Source organism: Corticium candelabrum, chromosome 10 (genome assembly GCF_963422355.1).
Source record: "Corticium candelabrum chromosome 10, ooCorCand1.1, whole genome shotgun sequence".
Lineage (NCBI taxonomy): Eukaryota > Metazoa > Porifera > Homoscleromorpha > Homosclerophorida > Plakinidae > Corticium > Corticium candelabrum.
This window is the reverse complement of record NC_085094.1, coordinates 6,403,839-6,422,769: the sequence shown is the minus strand read 5'-3', so window position 1 is coordinate 6,422,769 and position 18,931 is coordinate 6,403,839. Positions and strand designations below refer to the sequence as shown.

General features: G+C 40.5%; 3 protein-coding genes and 1 long non-coding RNA gene across 4 annotated transcripts in view; 2 read left to right on the top strand and 2 right to left on the bottom strand.

Moving 5' to 3' along the window:
* The window catches only part of LOC134185343 (receptor-type tyrosine-protein phosphatase S-like), a 12,754-nt gene extending 8,969 nt beyond the window's left edge, over window positions 1-3,785 (top strand). Inside the window, exons 31-47 of the mRNA XM_062653126.1 lie at window positions 1-134; window positions 207-527; window positions 597-712; window positions 773-857; window positions 924-1,006; window positions 1,174-1,365; window positions 1,440-1,565; window positions 1,620-1,768; window positions 1,829-1,964; window positions 2,021-2,167; window positions 2,227-2,326; window positions 2,389-2,495; window positions 2,558-2,692; window positions 2,754-2,873; window positions 2,928-3,079; window positions 3,136-3,271; window positions 3,332-3,785. The exon at window positions 1-134 is cut by the window's left edge and continues 136 nt beyond it. Coding sequence (XP_062509110.1) covers window positions 1-134; window positions 207-527; window positions 597-712; window positions 773-857; window positions 924-1,006; window positions 1,174-1,365; window positions 1,440-1,565; window positions 1,620-1,768; window positions 1,829-1,964; window positions 2,021-2,167; window positions 2,227-2,326; window positions 2,389-2,495; window positions 2,558-2,692; window positions 2,754-2,873; window positions 2,928-3,079; window positions 3,136-3,271; window positions 3,332-3,400 — 2,308 coding nt within the window. The 3' untranslated portion in view covers window positions 3,401-3,785. The remainder of the gene's footprint in view (window positions 135-206; window positions 528-596; window positions 713-772; window positions 858-923; window positions 1,007-1,173; window positions 1,366-1,439; window positions 1,566-1,619; window positions 1,769-1,828; window positions 1,965-2,020; window positions 2,168-2,226; window positions 2,327-2,388; window positions 2,496-2,557; window positions 2,693-2,753; window positions 2,874-2,927; window positions 3,080-3,135; window positions 3,272-3,331) is intronic.
* Window positions 3,786-4,106: 321 nt separating this feature from the next.
* On the bottom strand, window positions 4,107-5,443 carry LOC134185846 (uncharacterized). The gene has a single exon (XM_062653728.1). The coding sequence runs from the start codon at window positions 4,971-4,973 to the stop codon at window positions 4,302-4,304; it is 672 nt and encodes a 223-aa protein (XP_062509712.1). The 5' UTR covers window positions 4,974-5,443; the 3' UTR covers window positions 4,107-4,301.
* Window positions 5,444-7,921: 2,478 nt separating this feature from the next.
* LOC134185847 (uncharacterized) lies at window positions 7,922-9,429 on the bottom strand. The gene is made up of 3 exons (XR_009970852.1): window positions 9,367-9,429; window positions 9,244-9,299; window positions 7,922-9,099 (listed from the first exon to the last, which is right to left on the bottom strand). It is a non-coding gene; the product is annotated as an uncharacterized LOC134185847 (long non-coding RNA).
* A 929-nt stretch (window positions 9,430-10,358) lies between these two features.
* Window positions 10,359-16,594, top strand: LOC134185845 (vitellogenin-A2-like). Its single transcript, XM_062653727.1, has 21 exons — window positions 10,359-10,486; window positions 10,548-10,684; window positions 10,744-10,977; window positions 11,051-11,185; window positions 11,242-11,387; window positions 11,444-11,496; window positions 11,555-11,843; window positions 11,902-12,085; window positions 12,142-12,252; window positions 12,312-12,572; window positions 12,626-12,861; window positions 12,928-13,037; window positions 13,103-13,275; window positions 13,340-13,450; window positions 13,508-13,992; window positions 14,055-14,240; window positions 14,308-14,371; window positions 14,434-15,154; window positions 15,217-15,939; window positions 16,001-16,147; window positions 16,214-16,594. Exons 1-21 carry the CDS (start codon window positions 10,411-10,413, stop codon window positions 16,450-16,452), a joined length of 4,821 nt encoding a protein of 1,606 aa, XP_062509711.1. The 5' UTR covers window positions 10,359-10,410; the 3' UTR covers window positions 16,453-16,594.
* Window positions 16,595-18,931: the final 2,337 nt, after the last annotated feature.

Genomic DNA, 18,931 nt, shown 5'->3' with positions numbered 1-18,931 from the left:
AGCTAAGTTGATGAGTGGAGAGCTATTGGTGCTAACTATTTTTTCTAGAGCAAGAAAGAAACTAGGCATTAGCAACAAGATAAGATCCCACGTGTTGTATACCAATAGCAGTGCTGTAAATAGGCGTGGTTTTTGTAAGAGCTCATTAATTTTGTTTGCTACCGTTTGCAATGCATAATTTGTGTGTGTTTGTCTGTGTTATGTAGTAGCATCTGACATGGAGGCACCAACCATTTCAAACGAAGGGTTCAATTTGGTTGTAACAGCATTTGTCGGCACAACAGCTGTGTTGCCTTGTGATGCAGCTGGCGTGCCAGAACCAACCATTAGTTGGTTCTTTGGTGGTAATCAGTTACAAGGTAACAACCAGAGAGTGACGCATTTGAGGATGGGAGCTCTACAAATTGAAGACGTTCAGTTAACTGATTCTGGCTTCTATCAGTGCAGTGCTAGTAACATACTTGGGCAGGACAGCCAAAATGTTGAATTTATTGTGAAAACCAACGAGGTTGATGATTCACCCAAAAGTGTGTTTGTAAAGGCTGTTGTAATTAAGCATATTATTTATATATTATTGGACTTTTGCTCTTGCACAGGTGTAGTTCGTAATCGTATGAGTACTGCACTGTATGCAGTGAGTGTTGATGAATTCAGTGGATATGTAGACGACATGCATGCTGATAACAATGCAGGCTTTAGTGCTCAGTTTGAGGTTGAAAAGAGTCAGCAACAGGTCACTGTTTCTTTGTACTTCAGTGTTTATTATCTTTAGCAATTGCACCAAGTTAGAAGTGAATTTCCTCTCACTTTGGCTTTTTGCAACTCAAAGAAGAATCGTTATGAGACTTGTTTGACATGTAGTATTGTTGAGACTACTTGCTGTGTAGTTGTATTCTTAAATTTGTTTTATCTCTTTTTAATAGATGATCATGCTCGAGTTGTTTTACCGTTTCTTGAGGGAATGAAAAATTGTGATTCTGATTATATCAATGCTGCATACATAGATGTATGGTGACATTTGTTGTTGTTGTCGTTGGTGGCTGTAGGTGTCTGTGTCTGTGTGTGTGTGTGTGTGTGTGTGTGTGTGTGTGTGTGTGTGTGTGTGTTCGTGTGCGTGTGTTTGTGTTTCTGTGTTGTTAAAATGTATCAAAAAGTCTTTGCATCTACGTATAGGGTTATCGTAAATCGAAGAAATACATTGCTTGTCAAGGAAAGACTATGCCTAGTATACTTAGAAAACATACTTATTGTGTACTTGTTAATGTAGGCCCTACTCGTGACACACGTGCTGACATGTGGCATATGGTGTGGGCAGAAAATTCATCGACTATTGTTATGCTGACTCGCCTCGTTGAGAACAAAAGGGTCAGTCTCTACTAGACGTTTTCAACATGTAGGATTTATCTGTGTATAGCTTTAATTGTCTTATGCTATGTCAGACAAAGTGTCACCAGTATTGGCCAAAGGCAGTGAAACAATCAATAGACTGCAATGGCATTATTGTGACGTTAAAGACCGAGATGTCATTTGCTGACTGTGTTTTGAGAACCATCCATCTCCAGCTGGTTAATGGCTTGTATTCCAAATGTCCCTGATTTTTCATTCTAGCTTTACTGCAGGGCACTGAGTCACGTGTTGTAAAGCATTGTCAGTTTATGTTGTGGCCAGGTCATGGTGTTCCAGCACATTCAGCATCTTTACTTTATTTCTGGAAGAGAATTCAGAGAGAGCACTCTGCAGACGAAGGACCCATTGTATTGCACTGCAGGTTATGATAAGAATCAACAATCAAACTAGTCAAATAAATGAATGAAATTTTGTATGACAGTTCTGGAGTTGGTCGCACTGGAACGTTAATCGTGATTGACACAATGCTAGATCGTGCTGAAGATGGTGAGCTTATTGATATCTATCATTGTGTAGCAACTTTACGAACTCGACGTCAGAATATGGTGCAGACCGAGGTGTGTCAGTTTCATCTAATTTTTATTAATTTCTTGTATTTAATAAACATGCGTAGGCTCAGTATGTGTTCATCCATGATGTGCTATCGGAAGCATTTCTCAGTGGCAGCACAGAGATAAAGATTACAGAATTTCAGGAATATGTCAGAAGCCTCCAGTCTGCAGACAGAGAGTCTGAGGATGGATTTAAACAACAGTTTGAGGTAGACATGCAAGTGCATGCAGTACATACTTTTGCTTGTGATTCTAATTGGTTGTGCAGGTGCTACATGCTGTTACTCCTGCAGTGCAGAGACACAACTGTCAATTTGGAAGTGACCCAGCTGTCCATGACAAGAATCGATATCAAGATATCATACCATGTTCGTTACAATTTCTGTTTGGGTTTGTTTATTTTTGTGTACATGGAATATAATGTACGCAGTGGATGATAGAAGAGTTGTTCTTCAGTTGGAGAGCAGTACTGAAGAGGATGATTCATCTGAGAATGCACTGGTTGGATCAGACTACATCAATGCCAGTTTTGTGGATGTAACTTGATCTGTTGTTGTACTGCATGCAGCCATGTGGATTTGTTTGTGCTGTTTTTCTAGAGCTATCTCAAACGTGATGCTTTCATTGTCACTCAAGGTCCTCTTGTCTCAACTGTGGCTGACTTTTGGCAAATGATCTGGCAGCAAGACTGTCAGACTATTGTCATGTTAACTAAATTAGAAGAAGGGGGCATGGTAGAAACTTGCTGTACCTTGTATGGAACTTGTCTAATGATCATTAATATTCATGATGCAGGACATGTGTTGTCAGTACTGGCCATCTTCAGGAAGTGCTACACATGGCTCTATTATGGTAACTATGGAAGTTGAAATGCCAGGTGTGGAGTACAGCATTCGACGGATTACAATGTCCAAGGTTAACGATCTTCTAGTCGCTCACAGTGTAAGACTGACAGTGCGACATGTGCAGGATTCAGAGAAAAAGACGGTGACACAGTTTCAGTTCACGAGTTGGCAGGAAGGAAAATCTCCGTCAAGATCAACTCAGCTATTAGATCTTCTTATTCAGGTGCAGAAGATACAAAGAAAAACAGGCAACAGGACATTGACAGTTCACTGCAAGTAAGGCAGCAATGTCTGATCATACTGTGAATGGTTCCATAGTTGTTTTTTGTCAGTAATGGTATTGGTCGAACTGGCACTTTCTGTGCGTTATTGTCGCTCATCGAGTCGTTACAAGTTGAAGGTGTCATAGATGTGTTCAGCAGAATTAAAGTATTGCGAACTCAGCATCCTGGAATAGTTCAGACTCTGGTATGTGTCCAGTTGTGTCTGTTCCTTACTGACTGTTTTGTATGTACTACGTTATTGTAGGAGCAGTATGTCTTTTGTCACACTGTTATCATGGAGTACTTGGACGGGTTTGGCCATATGCTGCATTGAGTTAGGTATAATTGTTTATCGATCATCTGGAACAACAGATGATTGTGAGGTGTACACAGGTGGTCTGATCAGCTACACTGTACCACTGCTGTTGTCGTCTGCATACCGCAATTCTGTAAATTTCGATTTTGTTATCTAGCTGCCATTCAACATTGCAGATTGCTAGTATTAGTGACTGCTCATGCTTTGATAAAATTTGGTTTTGTATGAATGCTGGCTTTTCTTTTTAACAAAGCAAATTAGTGTATGTAGAGACCACAATTTTTTAAATGTGTAAACGCCTGTTAATTAATTGGCATTCCAATGAAAGATGCCGATTTTCAGAAATTGCATAGTACACTTTGTGTTTTTGAAGCTTGTAAACTTGATAAGTACATACATGTACAGTCAGACCAGACACAGAATGCCTTGGATGCCCTCTAGAAGTACACATTGTAAAGTGTTATGTGCATGGGCAGAAAGATGTACTACTTTTTAGTAGTTAGTAGCATTATATGGTAATCGACTTTCTCACTATTACTTTATAGAGTGCATTCAAGTTTGGGTGTTTGCGCAATTGTTGTTCAGTATCCATGTATTTGGTTAAATGAACGAGCATGGGAGGCCCAGGGACCCTGCTTCAGCACCAGGAGATTTAACGTTAGCTTTAGGGTCGGGTCCCAAAGTGTTCGGATAACTGACATCTGACTGTAGCTGTTTGGTGTTTACTGCAAGCTCTGCTGTCATTCCTATTACAGGGAAAGACTCTTTCCACATGGAGTGTGGAGAGTGTGATACCTGCCAAGTAGTGTTAGTTAAATATGATGAAAGACAAACAAGCAATATGAGAATTCTAGTTTACTCCTACTGTTCAAAATGTGTAGCCAAACAGCGTTTCTTGTCAATACGTGCAAGTACATGGTTATGGCTTGATACAGTAAGCAGATGGGGTCCTGACCCATGGCAGAGTCTTCAGTGTAACTTCAGGATGATTAGCAAAGAACTTGTCAACTCCTCGACTCTCAGACCACTTGTGGATTGCATATTCATCAAACACTATCATTCCTCCTCTGGAAACGATGGGCCACAAAGCTTCCAAAGCTGCCACTGTTGGTTCCTCTACATCAAGATCCATATGTAGCAAGCTAATTCTGGCGCCTGGAAACTGCTCTGAGTATTGACGAGCCGTTTTACAAATATTTCCCGGGACGAGTAGACAGGATTCTTTCCTCCCCGTCACATCCTGAACCATCCTTTCAATCTGCTCGACGGTAACACACTGTGCAAGTCCAGACTCATGGTAGAGACCCGTCATCTTGTCTGCGTCGTCACCCGACAGCTCTGGTACGGCTCCAAACGTATCAAAGCCGATGACGCGCTTTGCAGAGCCAGGGCAATAGATGCGTAAAAGTTTCACCCACAAAAGCAGACCGGAGCCTTTGAAAACGCCACATTCTACGATATCTCCCGGGATTTCCAAGCTCATTTTGAAAAACTCGTGGCGAGCCAACACCTTGCGTATTCTTTCCACGTCGGAACAAGTCATGAGATGGTTGAAAGCATCCCACGTCTTGCTGTCACAGTCTCCCGCCATATCGAAGCACACAAGGCCTACGCACGTGATAGGCTAAACCACGTGACAATCTTCTCCAACTGCGCGCGCGGGAGCGGGTCTGTCAAAGACAGTGAGCACTTTCAGATTGGGCAATAGCTTCTGTTGACGATCACGAGCGTGTAACGACGTCTGCTTTCTTGAAGCAATGCGAAACGTGTCACAAGGGTAGTTACAGTAACCTATGCGCCATGAGGAGCTACACTGCCGTGCCAGATTCGCATACGTAAGTACGTCTAAACACCTCTAAACTACTCATTGTGCTAGTTTGTTTCTAGACTTCGCTCGTGCCAGTCTACTTCCAAGTTTAGCTACTGACCACTGCAGGTAGCTTGCAATACCTCAATGTTCGTACTCGTATTTTGCATCTGTTGCAATGCACATATACCTAGCTAAATCAAACGGAAAAAATGCGGGAGATAAAATTGTTAGCCACGCTTACAATAGCACATTGATATCAATAAATGTTTAAGTGTAGATAAGAAAAGAGTCAGTACTAGAGTCAAGGATTGATTCATCTGCCAGGATTCTGGAATGATAAGTGGATTACAGATTGCAAAAATTTACGACCATCTAGGGTTGCTTACAAATAGGGCTTTTGTAGAATGTGTGAAGTTATTACCGCATTACCCCGCCTAGAAGAGCAGGGGCTCTTATTAGAACAATTGCTACTATGTTCCTTTGTACAGTGTGGTTAGGGAATAGGGTAGAAGCCATGGAATTCCCTGGAAGATTGCAAACCCAAGAAAACATTCATCGCTGATAGTCGTATTTATTATTGTGATTTGGTTGCTTCCTCCACAAATAAATTTTTAGTGACGACTGCTCTGTGTATCAGTTAGAAATGCTGTAAACTATCATCAGAACTAACTTTCAGTTATGTTTTCCTTCCTTTGTCTGTGATCCTGCAGGGAATTCCATGGCTTCTACCCTATTCCCTAATGACACTGTACAAAGGCACATAGTACCAAATGTTCTAATAAGAGCCCTGCCCTTCTAGGTGGGGTAATATGGTAATTGAGTTAAATGTCTAACGAAGAACTACATAAAAGATGCATACATGTACGTTTTTGAGGACGCAGATGGTATAGGACTAGCAAGCAATTTTTTAGCATATCTCTCTGCTCTGCTAAGCAGCTGGTTCGCTTTAGAAAAATAGGCTTTACTTATAGCTTCTGTTCAGAGTACAGTACCACATGCAGAAGGATTTTTATAGCACCTCCATGGTAATACGTATGGTATGCGTGTTTATAGTTTCCCAAGACCAACTTCTCCTTCTATATTATGACCAAATATAGAAAACCGGATGGAGAGAGGAGCTGGCACACATAAACGTCTAGGTATACATTGATATCAAGTATTTACTATGTCCTACACACCTACAGTTATACAGAACAGGCACACCTATAGTCACTCCCATTAGTCACACTCACCAATGGTCAGAATGCGGGAGATTTGATGCCAAATGCAGGTAGGTGGGAGAAGCTAGGGCTCCAAATGCAGGAGAGTGCTATACCAGTGATAGATAAGAAAGTGTCATCCAACCCTAATCAGAGTCGTATACATATACAGCTCTGACTTGAATATCAGTCTCGTGTAGCCAGACCCTCTCCCGCTGCGTCATATCATAATATGTATGATGCGGTAGGACAGGGTCTGGCTACGTGAGACTAGCCAAATGTTAGAGCTGTATATAAAGACCTGACATCCAGTTCTGGAACCAAGGTCCCTGACCTTCCGTCCATTTCAATTTTAAATTTTAAATTTCAATTTTTATTTTTTATTTTTCAAATTTTTTGCTTAAAGTTTTAATTTTTTGTTAATGAGACCACTCCAAAAAATTCTTTGTTTCAGGTAACTCGATCGACCATCTTTTGGAGGTTGTCTCAAATTTTGTTTCGAATTCTTTTTGCGGCACGTGTTTTTGAAAATGTTGCATGGAAGTGCGTGTATAGTTATGTACGAAGCGAATTGCACATGTACTACAGCAGTGTTTCCGCTGGACGATCACCAAATAGCTAAATGCTACAAATAAATGTCACTGGCGAGAAAATAGTAATGCCTTCTCGCCAATTTGGCTAGCTGTTGCAGTGTACCGTGTACATCTACCTTTGGATCAGATCTTGCAAGCACAGTCAACTAGAGTGCGCTAACAATGGCAATCATATATAGATATACAGTAGGACACCACTTATCCGACAGCATGGATTATCTGACGGTGCATGGCTTGTCTGAACTGCGAGGCTGTGTGCACTCTAGGATATACGATTCCTGTGCGTACAGTACTGTATCCGTGATCCACGTGTCGTCAAATTAAATGTGAAGCTCTAGAAACGGTTCTTTAGTACCTGGAAGAACAACCTGAAGTTTCAGTAAGCACAATGGTCCTACTGAATGGGTTGCTGATGAAAACTACAGCAAGAAGAGCGAAAGCATTGATCCATACTAAGATTAGTGGTTACTTTAAGTCTTGACATTCCCATTAGTGTTCTTCCTAGTCAAAGAAGTTGTACTGTATTAGTTGTTATATGGACAATTAGATGTTGAGCTTATTTAAGTATTCTGCAGTCGTTTTTCAAAATGCATCAGTTATCCGATGTTTTCAGTTATCCGACGTCCTTTTGGTCCCATGCCCGTCGGATAAGTGGTGTCCTACTGTATATTATAGTGCAACGCAATGGAGCTCCAGAGGCTAAAGGCTGATCTCTCACACTTGCTCTGTTTATGTCCTGCACATGCTCTTTGCGTACGGCTTCCGTAAGTGTCGAACTTAGTTACTAGAAATAAGCACAAGTGAAGATGGCAGTCAGGGTTCTGAAGATGACTGCCGTAGTAAAACGGAAGCAGATCAATGGTATAGAGACCACGAGGAAGATGATGATGACTTTATCATTGAATCAATGATGCTGAACTTTGATGATGCCTAATATAGAAGGGCTAGAACTTCAAGACTTTGATTTTGGCAGAGCTTTTAAATTTTGGTATAAATTAAAACCAGGCAGGATGACAATGAATGCTTGAAGTCTGGTTTGTAGACTTTGTCTTTCCAAAGTCACATTCTATTGAGTATGACATGTGCCAGATTAGTACTGCATTTGTTGTGATTGACCATTAGTAAATGTTGCCTGTCTGTCCTACCAGGTTAAACTTGAATCAATAGTTCTTGTTGTTGAGATTGTTATATGTTTGATGTTTGGGCAATTTTTTTCTTGGCTCTGAAATAAAGCACTTGACTACAAACGATCAAACACCTTTAGCCAATTGGCTAATAATAATAATCAAAAATTCCCAGCAGAAACACTGACTACAGCTACTAGAATACGTGCCATACCTTCAATTTCGGTCACGGTTCTGGATAATGGCCTTTCCATTGTTAATTCTAGAATTCTGCGGGTCGAAGAGTCATGTGTCAGACGACGATGCATGGCGGCTGATGTCTGTGCAGACAACATCAGATTCAGGAACTCACTATGATGCAGTGCCAGATGACAATGTTGGATTGCATTTAGAGTTTTGTAGACATCACGTATTTTTACCGTATAGGCTGCCACAGCATTGACTTGTAAACAACTTCCGGCTGAAAGTGCAAACGACGTGTTGATGCAGAATGCGTAGGAGCAGCAGCTTTCCCAGCCACCGGCATGGATTGTCTGGTTGCTGATGTTATTGATCTGCATGACTGCATAGTCTAATATCAATTGCATGTTTTTCCTTTCTCCTCTGTGTTCTGTGCTATTACTTACGTCTGGAAAATTGTCTTTGCAACCACCAATACAAGAGGAACAAGAAAGTTTACTCTGACAGAATTTAATGTATGCATTTGTAAATGGAAAAAGATTGAAGAAAATAAGAATCTGACTGACTGACCATGATTTTGCGTTAGGTTACCCTAAACCAAGGACTTTTTCGGTGCAGCCTGATCTTTAATTTTTTGGGCAAGACGTGAATTAGTCAAGCACATTTTTATTTTCAATTTTGTGGGAAGTGATTCCATGATCTCTACCCAAATGCCAGTCTTTTCTCCGGAACAAGTTCTTCTGCCATTAGTTGGAAAGTTTTGTCCAAACGTTTCGAAAGCTGTAGCGGCTGTACCAAGCATGGCAAAAACCTGTCAAAGATTGAGCACGTGTACGAAACAGAACAGTTTCAAAACTTGCCATCCAGTTGTAGAACCAGCCATCCACTTCTAGAACTTTTCTCGTCCAGTTCTAGAACTGGATAGTGGTTCCAAATCGGTACGAAACATATTTACAGCTCTGTTGTGGACTCGCAGGGTATTGACTCTAGCAACCGCTGGAACAGCTAATCCTTGGTAGGCAAGTTAGTATTAAACAAGAAAGTTCTGTATCGTCACATGCTAGCTTTCTGTGCTTACATGAAAGCATTAAGTCAATGACATCAATCCATACACTTCAAAACGATGGTCTCGCTGTTTGTGTTTTGCATATGCACATACACGCACACACTCATGTTATGTGGGTGTCCGTAGTAAAGGTGTGAACCCTCTGTTCTACACGTGATTGATTAGCATGATGCAGGATGATGCAGCAATTGTTGCTGTAAGTTTAGTCACGATCTGTTACTTGTACAACAGCTTACAACAGCAACAGTGATGTTATTTTATGGAACTGCTTTATTCAAACTCTCTGTAGTGTTGTTGGGATTTTTAACTTGTGTTTCTTCCTAGTTTTGATGAGCTAAATTATAGACCTGACATTTGACCTTAGGTCTTGCATAACATTCTTTCACTGTTAATACAGTAGGTGTTCTAGCGTAGGTGTTTCTTAACAATGAAGTCTTTGTTGCTTTGGTCTAATGATAAGCATCTGTGTGATTGACGTGTTTTCTAGAGTAGCTGATGTGTTGATTAGTTACAGCAGAGATTGCACCTACTCCAGGTTGTATATATACGCAGGTCACAAGAAAGCAGACAGCTAAACAGGATATGGGGTTCGAACTTGTGGGTGTGGAATATGTACCAGCTGGTCTTATCTAACTTTAATTAATAGTGCAATTGCTGCTTACTGTTGTGCATGTGCTCTTCAAATGTCATTACTTAAATTAAAACAGGGTAAAAGGTTAATCATTGCCTCCCCCACAGAGGATGATTTACCTTTCCTGTTCCTTTGTCTGTTAACAGCATAACTCCAAATACTTTGGACTTGACTTTTACTAATTATCACAAGATCTGATGTATGTGGGTGGCATTTGGTCCAATGGAGAAATGATCTAATGTTAGTGTTAATGTAATGCAAATCAGTAGTGAGTCAATGTCTTATTGTTTATTGGTGTGTCAATGCTCTTATTGTCTGTTGTGCAATGGTAATTTGAAACTAGTCTGACCTGTTACCTTTTTTTATGAATAAAGCAACTGTTCTGAAGCACAATATCCCACTTGCCTGTCAGCTCTGGTAGAGGCATGATGCAAGTGCTGTTCATTGCATGCATACTGGCTGTTGCCAGTGCTGTTCCAACAATTTCTCCTTGCATGACAGGTGAGAGCAGATCTGCTTGGAGGTTTCGTATCCAGATGTTCGTTATTTCTGCTTGTTATAGGCAAGAAGACGACATACCAGTATGTTGCGACTGCAGCACATGGTGTCGTAGGAACACCAATTGATAAGGTTGCCCTAACCTTTAAGTTCACGATTGATGTTACTGTTTCTGATGAGTCGCCAAAAGCCGAGTTGAAGGTTTACTCTCACGTTCACTCTTGTCAAATAGATTTATGATTGCTTGTGCTTTCTATAAGATTGTGGAGACTGACATCATGCCTGCTTCACAACCTAGCCTTGCTGGCAAGAAGTATAAGCTGATGCAGGATTTGCAGCAATACACATTGCCATTTGAGCTTAAAGATGGTCGTGTTGGCAAACTGTTTCCTCATCCTGACGAGCGGGAGGAAATTCTTAACATCAAGCGTGGTGTTGTCAGCATGCTCCAAGTGGAAGTTGCCGAGAGTAGTGGCAAACGGATTATTGAGGAGGTGACTTGTAAACACTAGCTATCTTGAGTTATTAAATTATTCAACAAGTATTTGCTCTTGTTGCTATTATTAGACTGATGTTCTCGGAATTTGTATGACCGAGGTTGTCCAGTCCTCTTTGGATGATAAGACCATCATATTGAAAAAACGAGACTCATTGAAATGCATGGATCGCGGTCCCCTTTACACAACTATGGACACCACAATGGTTTGTGTAACTGATATAATTCATTTTACAAATGTTTATTGAACTCACTTGTACAGAATCAGGAAGGGCAGTTTGTGCCTGGATATACAACTGCCATGTTCAAGCTTAATTCTGATCGTGATATTGTCTATGCTGAAGTTGCTCAGAAGGAGATGATTAGGCCTCTCAGCACCGACTCTGAACAAGTTGTATGCAGAATGAGGTATGTTGCGTATACCGATGATAATGGTTATGATCAATGCTTTTGCTCAATAACAGACAAACTCTTGAGCTAGTAAAGACATCTTCTGTTGACGTATGTGCCGACAAATGTGAGAGCAATTACAACGTATTTCTCTTGTGCTTTCTTCTGTATGTTGTATTTTATAGCTGCCTGGATACGCCGCACAGAGAGGAGTCTAATGTTTAATTACTCTCGTTCGGTACGTCCAGAAGACAGCTCTAGTGTTGAGGATGTCAAAATGAGAATTGAGAACATGCCAGAGTTGCATGCACAAGATATACCTGAGGCTTTTCTGGAGTTAATTCAGAAAATGCGTGGCTTGAACAGAGACGAATTTCAAATGCTGAATGAAACGTATGCAAAGTACAAGAAAGTGGATGCTCCAAGCTCAGACATGAAAGCTGCCAAACTTGCCAGGGATGCAATGGCAAAACAGTAAATAACGAATAATTAATAACAAAACCTTGGTGATCAGCTATATCTTCATTTTTAGCTCCTTCTTCTTGGATGCATTGGCCTATGTTGGTACCGAATCATCTCTTGACCTAATTGTTGATCTAGCAAGTGGCGATGGGGGATGGTTCCTCAACTTTACCCGAAAAGTAGAACTGACATGGAGCATGGCTGCTATTCCTGTTCACTCTTTGAGTCCTTGCAAAGTTCTTAACTACAGCCTTGTATGTACTTTTGTGTTTGTTTGATAATGTATGATAATGTACGTGTTGTGTAACAGGAACTTGCTAAACTTAACAAAACCTATCAGGTTCCCACCCTAGTTCTTGGATCAGTCCTAAACAAGGTTTTGGCAATGTACAACTACACGTGTGAAAATGACGTATCTGAAGTAATTAAGTGATGTGTACAGTTTCTACTGCAGTTGCTGCATGCATATATGCGTTACAGGCTACTGAGTTTCTACTTGAGAAATTGCAAGAAAACATTAAAGAGATTCCTGAAAAGTTTAACTTGCAGTCCAGGAAGACTAAAGAGATCAAGAAGTACTGGGAACGTGTTGTACACACAATCAAGGCACTAGGCAATTCAGGAGTGAGCAAAACTATCAAGGCAGTACGTGATGTACTTGAGAAGAAGATGCTGCAGACAGAAGCTCGCACAGCTGCTGTCTATGCACTCAAACGTGTTGCACGCAAACATCCTCTTGAGGTGTGGAGCTTTTCCAACATGTTGATCACAACATTAATCTGGTATTTTATTAGGTTCTTGATATTGTCATGAAAGTTTTTCGCGATAAATCAGAAAATGAAGAAGTACGCATTGCTGCATTCACCATTGCCATGGAAATGTTACATAGTGTCCACATCCACATTGCGCACAAAACTCTGAGGCAATTTGTAATGGAGCTGATAAGAGAGCCCAACCCTTATGTCAAGAGCTATGCCTGTTCATATTTCACAGCTGTTGAGAAGACACCTGATCCTTCATTGCTTGAATTGTAAGAAACAGCTTTGTCTGACTGATACTTATAATGTGTAAATTACATCAATAACTTGGTTATTAGGCGTACTATTGTTTTGGTGTATGCCAAGCCTAATGGACTTCTTCGCAACTGTGCTGTAGAAGACAAAGGATATTCTTCTTCCAGGGCTGACTTCGGTTATGCGTCTCTAGGTATTTAGCTAGGATTATTTTGCGGTAAAACATTTACTGTTGACTGATCTCTCTAATACCATTAGCTGATGCTCCTTTACCTAAATCTATACCACAAGACGTTATGGGGATTGGCTTCTCTTCAGGCATTCTATTTGCTCCACCTGTCAGTCCTATGGCACCTTCCAACTGGCTTCCACAATCTGCCAGCTTGAAATTGCACGCACGTGCATTTGGCTATGAAACTGATTTGTTGGAGGTACAGTAGCCATGTGTTGGTGGTGGCAAACCACATAGTAATGTGTACTCTTTAATTTCTGTAGTTTGGTGGTCGTGCAATGGGACTTGAGAGGCTCATTCAACAGTTGTTTGGTCCTACTGGCTATTTGAGAAAAGGAACACGCAAGATGGACGTTAGCGGCTTGCTAAGAGATGTATGTGAACATCTTGCCCACAATTTCTGTGTGACTATATGTAATGTTGTTTTCTAGCCTAGTTTCATTGTTGACATTCCACAAGAGAATATCAGTGCCTCTGGATTTGTCAAAGTTCTTGGTAATGAAATCGCCTGGAACCACATAGAGCAGGATGAGATAATGAGACTACTGTACAGCAAGAGTCCTGCACTATATGCATTGCGTGACACAGTTACCAAGGCTACCTTCGACAAATTTGACTTCTCTAAACTTAGAGAAATTGTCTACAAGAGTTTAGATTATGTTCGCTATCTAACCGAAGGGAAACTGCCACTTTACCATGGCAAGATAAATGTAACAAAGACAGTGAGAGTTGTTGATGCCAAACGCAGCATTGCAACTATTATGGGCCTTCCTCTCAATGTTACAATTTCTGCTGCTGGTCACATGAAGCTTGATGCTGAGGGTGAAGTTTGTTACAAGAATGATGCACCAATCAAATCACTATGGAGTGACAACTGTGAAGACAGAATAGAAGCTATTGGACAAATTCATCCTAGGTAATTGACGACAATAATAAATAATTTAAAAACTTTTTGTCAATTGTCAATGTGTTTGGTAGGTTTTCTTTGCTTTCCAAAGTTGAGGTTGTACTAGATGCATATGAGATACAATCTAAACTAGTCTTCCGTGGCAACGTTTCCTCTGATTTCAAACAGAGCGTCAAGGCTGTTTTGTATAGTAACTATACTGCTAACGTTCACCTGGAAGAAATGCCAGAAGACGAAACCATGCTATTGAATGCATCGTAGGAATTATGACAAATGCAGTCAAATGTGTTTTGAGTCTACAGTGGCGTTTGTTACTGTTTGTAGGTACATTCAGTATACTGAGACTGAAGGCATTGTGGAGATGATTGGAATAGAGAAGAGAAACAATGTACAGTTCTCTACCATTATTGAACGCAATTGATGATTAACTGTTAATAATATTGTGTGCAGACTGAGATCTATGAGCCCATCAGTGGAGCTGGACTGACTCTGTTGACAAATCTCAGTTATCCCAACAGCACTGGCATTCCTTTTGCTCCATGGTTTCCACTGTCTGGCCCAGCTAATCTGACTGTGTTTGTCAGAAAGACCTCACCATTACTAAAAGGCTTGAACCTTACTTTTTGGAACGAGACTCTGCTGAGCTTTGATCATGGCTACATCAACTTTAGCATTGATGCAATGGGAATTGGACGTAAGCTGAATGCTTCGGTTATCTGGATGAATGACTCTGAGAAGACTTGCTTCATCAATGCAACCATTAAAAGCTTGCCAGCCAATTTTACTGCACTTATCAACACTAGTTCACGCTTCGGTAGATGGTTAAACATGACCAGCATCATGTCGCTGAACACCACCATTTCAAACACAACGGGAGTCACTATCTGGAACTCAAGCTACATTCATTTTAATGTTTCCCGAGTTCGTCATACTGAAGACAACTCGACAGCCCTGCTGAAAGAGCCTGAATTCAATCTTACCATGAACGCCTCACTGTATAATAGCACACATGGCAACATGTCAGCAATGTTGTTCTTGGAAGGCAGCGACAAGCCACAGTGGTTGAGGTCTAACTTTACGATCAGAGGGTTGATGGTCAACATTACAGCTGATTCGAGTCAATTTGACAGACTGGAGATGGGCTACATTTTGCCATTGCCATTGAAAACACGTGAGTCCTACAAATTCACTCCAAGTTTTCTTGCCTTGTTCATGTTGTGCTCTGTTGTGTAGCTGTGTGTCACGTTTTCAATGGACACTTCATTACATTTGATTCAATGAAATTTGAACATGGGTTGAGTGATGAGTGCGAGCACATTTTGGCTCGACATCGCCATCCCAATGACACGTTTGCAGTCACAATTCAAAATAGAGACGTCCATGTGTATATCAATCGCACCAAATACACACTGACACCCGAAGGCACCAACCTCAAAGTTAATGGTAAATTTGTTGAAAGTCCACTTCCTTATCGTGTGAAGCATGTTATGAACATCACAAAGATCAAGCAAAATAACCAGCAGTACATTCGCCTGACTGCTTGGGCTGGAGTAGACATATTTTACAACAATGGTGACATCCAATTGAGCATCAATGGATTCTACATGAACCAAACAGCTGGACTATGTGGCAATGCCAACTATAATGGCACAGTTGTTGATGAGAGGAGGAAACCCGATTTTGAGTTGGCACCATCTGTTTTTGAATTTGTCCAGGCTTGGGGCGTGGGCAAAAAACAGTGTGAGTCAAAAACGAAGGTCACCCCTGAAGTTACACCTGATGCGGTGAAGGAGTGCAGTTCGTACTTCTTTAATATCCTATCTGAAGGTCACACTGATGTTGACCCGATTCCGTTTTACAAAGCTTGTCTACATGATGTTTCACGCCAAGGCAGTCCTCTGCAGAGTGTCAGGGCTTATGTCATGGCTGCTCACAGTGTGTCTGTCGACCTAGATGGTATGCCCATTGATGTGTACTTGTTCATGGCTTTGTCACACTTGCTTGCACATCTTTGCAGGTTGTTCGTATGATGACTGGTCAGACTGGAGTGAATGCAAACTTGAGGATGGCAAGTGGCTGCGTTCCCGAAGCAGAAAAGTCTTACCTGTCAACATTCTAAAGAATGTGTGTCCTCTTTCCGAGGAAAAACAGGAGTGTGTCAATGGCAAGTGACTGCATGTCATAATCAGACTAATTTTCATGGTTATAGTAACAACTGTTGTTATTACAGACTTGTGTGAAGAGTCCAAAGAGCACATTATTACAGTCTTTCACAACAAAGTGTGCAAGTCAACTCGCCGGTATCCAATCTGCAGAAAAGACACCCAGTGCAAACCTGAGAAGGCACCGGCTGCAAGAGAAGAAGAGTTCAAATGCGTGCAAGATGGAGAGTCATTGCATAAGCTTGATAACGCATCACCTGTTCTTCTCTCATTTACTCCTACTGTCGGGTGTCAGAAACAACCATGAAGATTTGTTGTACTCTGACTATAGACTGCAGCTGATTTTGAGACTTAATTTTTTGTTTAAGCAGATCACAAATTGCATTTGTGATGAGTCTACTAGTAATTGTAGCGTGGCAATGATAGCAATAGAATCATGAAGCATCTGATCGCTACGTGTACGCTCTAGCACTGACATTCCAATTCCTCCTCTGACGTCTACACTGCAAAACGTATACCTTGACATCAAGAAAGTACTTCATCAGCAAAGACAGACGAATTAGTCAGTCTAGCAAGGTACGGTAACTGTGTGCGAATTTTTTTTTTGGGCCCACTTTCTTTAGTGCCCGGATAAACGTCCCGTATACGCTGTAATCTGCACGTGACGTTGGCAGAAGGAACGTGACATGGTTGTATTGTTGTTTGCATTCGTTGACTACTGCGCACCTTGCGACGCCACACCATTGACGTTGCTGAAGCAGTAGCTGCGTCGTAATTTTCGAACTCGGGGGCCATCAAAGCACATGCGCACAAAGTAGCTATAGCAGGTAGGCTAGACGTTTCGTCTACCTTACGTTGTGATACTTATTTTTCTTAGTTCATAATTCAGCAGAAATCTGCGTCAGTGCACTTGCATCGCAAAAGGAGCTGTTCCAACTTTCAGCTGTTCAACCAGAGACCTCTTCAAACTGGTGGACACGTAATACAGTTAGCAATCTATTAAAATATGCAAACTACTAGTAGCTAGACTACGGTACGTATAGTCACGTAGACATAGATTAACTTTTTAGCTCTTTAGGAACATTGCATGGGCTTACACGTAATCTATACCTTACATTGTACACTCAAAACTCCCCTTATCCGGGCAGCTTGGGACCGGACACTGCCCATAACTCAGAAACGGTCACATTTGCTTAATATTTAATTTAAAGAATTTAGAGAAATTTTTAGAATAATTTGACATGTGCTGGTGTGTGCTGGGTTTGATAGTTAATTAATTCAACATCTAAAATTTAGTTTCAATCATTTGTCTGTTAATTTGCAGTTTGATAATGATTTATACAGCCTACATTGATTGATTTATACTGCCAATTTATATATAGTCAATATTATTGTATACAGGCAATATTGATTGATGTATACTGTACAGTAAATATTGATTGATATATACATTAGCAATAGTGTTGAGCTTAACCTTGTTTCAAAGACTGACATTCTCTATTTCAAGTTAGTCAAGAAGCAGCAAGACCTACGTGTGGAAACATGGATTATTTTGGTGACCTTGTTCTTTAGTGTGGACATAGACTTTTTATGGATAAAACCCCATGATGCAACCAGTGAATGCACTGCTTGTAGATAACAAGGAATTCAAACGAGAACTAAAATGAAGGAGCGAGCAGTAATAGTCTTACTATATCAACCAATATTGACTGTGTATATCAATCAATATTGACTGGCCGTATAAGATCATATTGACTAGATATAAATAGACTGTATAAATCAATCAATGTAGGCTTTAGAAATCATTATCAAACTGTAAATTTACAGACAAATATGATTTTAGGTATAATTTTACATGTTGCATAAACTATCAAACCCAACACACCTCAGATTATTCAAAAAAATTCTCAATCTTTAAAATTAAGTATTAAATAAATGTGGAAAAGTGAAGTATGCTTTACATTCTTTACATATACTTTAGATGTATACGATACATGGTTTGGTTGCAGCCAATAATACAGAATGAGGATGTGCATGTGTAGAGGTATGGTTGGCGTGTGAGGGTCACCTCGTGATGAATTTGAAGCTAAAGAAGAGATCTCATTCTAGGAACACTTTCACTTGAGAGAGGACTGCAATTTGCCTCTGTAATTTTTGGAATAAGTTTATTTCTTGTGGCAGGGCACAAGACCTACGATACCACAAATATGACTCAATGTTAACTAATTAAGTTGTCAATATTACAGATAATCGTGAAATATTGGATTGGCTACGTGTATCGATCGGTATCGGCTTGTATTGGTCTAGATTATCAGTTATTGGAGAATAAGTAAAACTGTTTTATCAGTGAAACTTTAGCAAAAAAGGGTTTTTGTACATTTTCCAGTGCAAGCGTGTATGTATGTTTTGCCTTTAACAGCCAGTGCTGCAAGAATGGTGCAGCTATACTTTTCTGTGGTGTTCTGGACAGCAACAAATGTCCATATATATTGGTCCCTTGAAAATCAATGGTTCAGCGAGTGTGGTCCATGTCATTACACTGTACAAGTAACCAGTTCATGTACTGTACAGTCTTTTAATTAATTGATTAATTAAATGAAAAATTTTACTGAAGAAATGCTATGCTTAATGTTTTGCATTGTGTGTAGGACATGTGAAGAAGATTGCATATATTTGGAAGGTTGGATCAATGAATGGCATGTCAAAGTAGTGTCCAGCAAAATCATGCCACTATTCAAGCTGCTAGTGCAACAGCTGTGACATTTGTTTACCAGTTTACGATGCTG

What these genes read in the sequence shown, in the direction of transcription:
- LOC134185845 (XM_062653727.1), top strand. Translation starts at nt 10,411, where the DNA reads ATGATGCAAGTGCTGTTCATTGCATGCATACTGGCTGTTGCCAGTGCT. An exon ending in GTGAAAATGACGTATCTGAA is followed by an intron (nt 12,253 to 12,311) that starts GTAATTAAGTGA and finishes TATGCGTTACAG; the next exon opens with GCTACTGAGTTTCTACTTGA. An exon ending in ACCATGCTATTGAATGCATC is followed by an intron (nt 14,241 to 14,307) that starts GTAGGAATTATG and finishes TACTGTTTGTAG; the next exon opens with GTACATTCAGTATACTGAGA.
- LOC134185846 (XM_062653728.1), bottom strand. Translation starts at nt 4,973, where the DNA reads ATGGCGGGAGACTGTGACAGCAAGACGTGGGATGCTTTCAACCATCTC.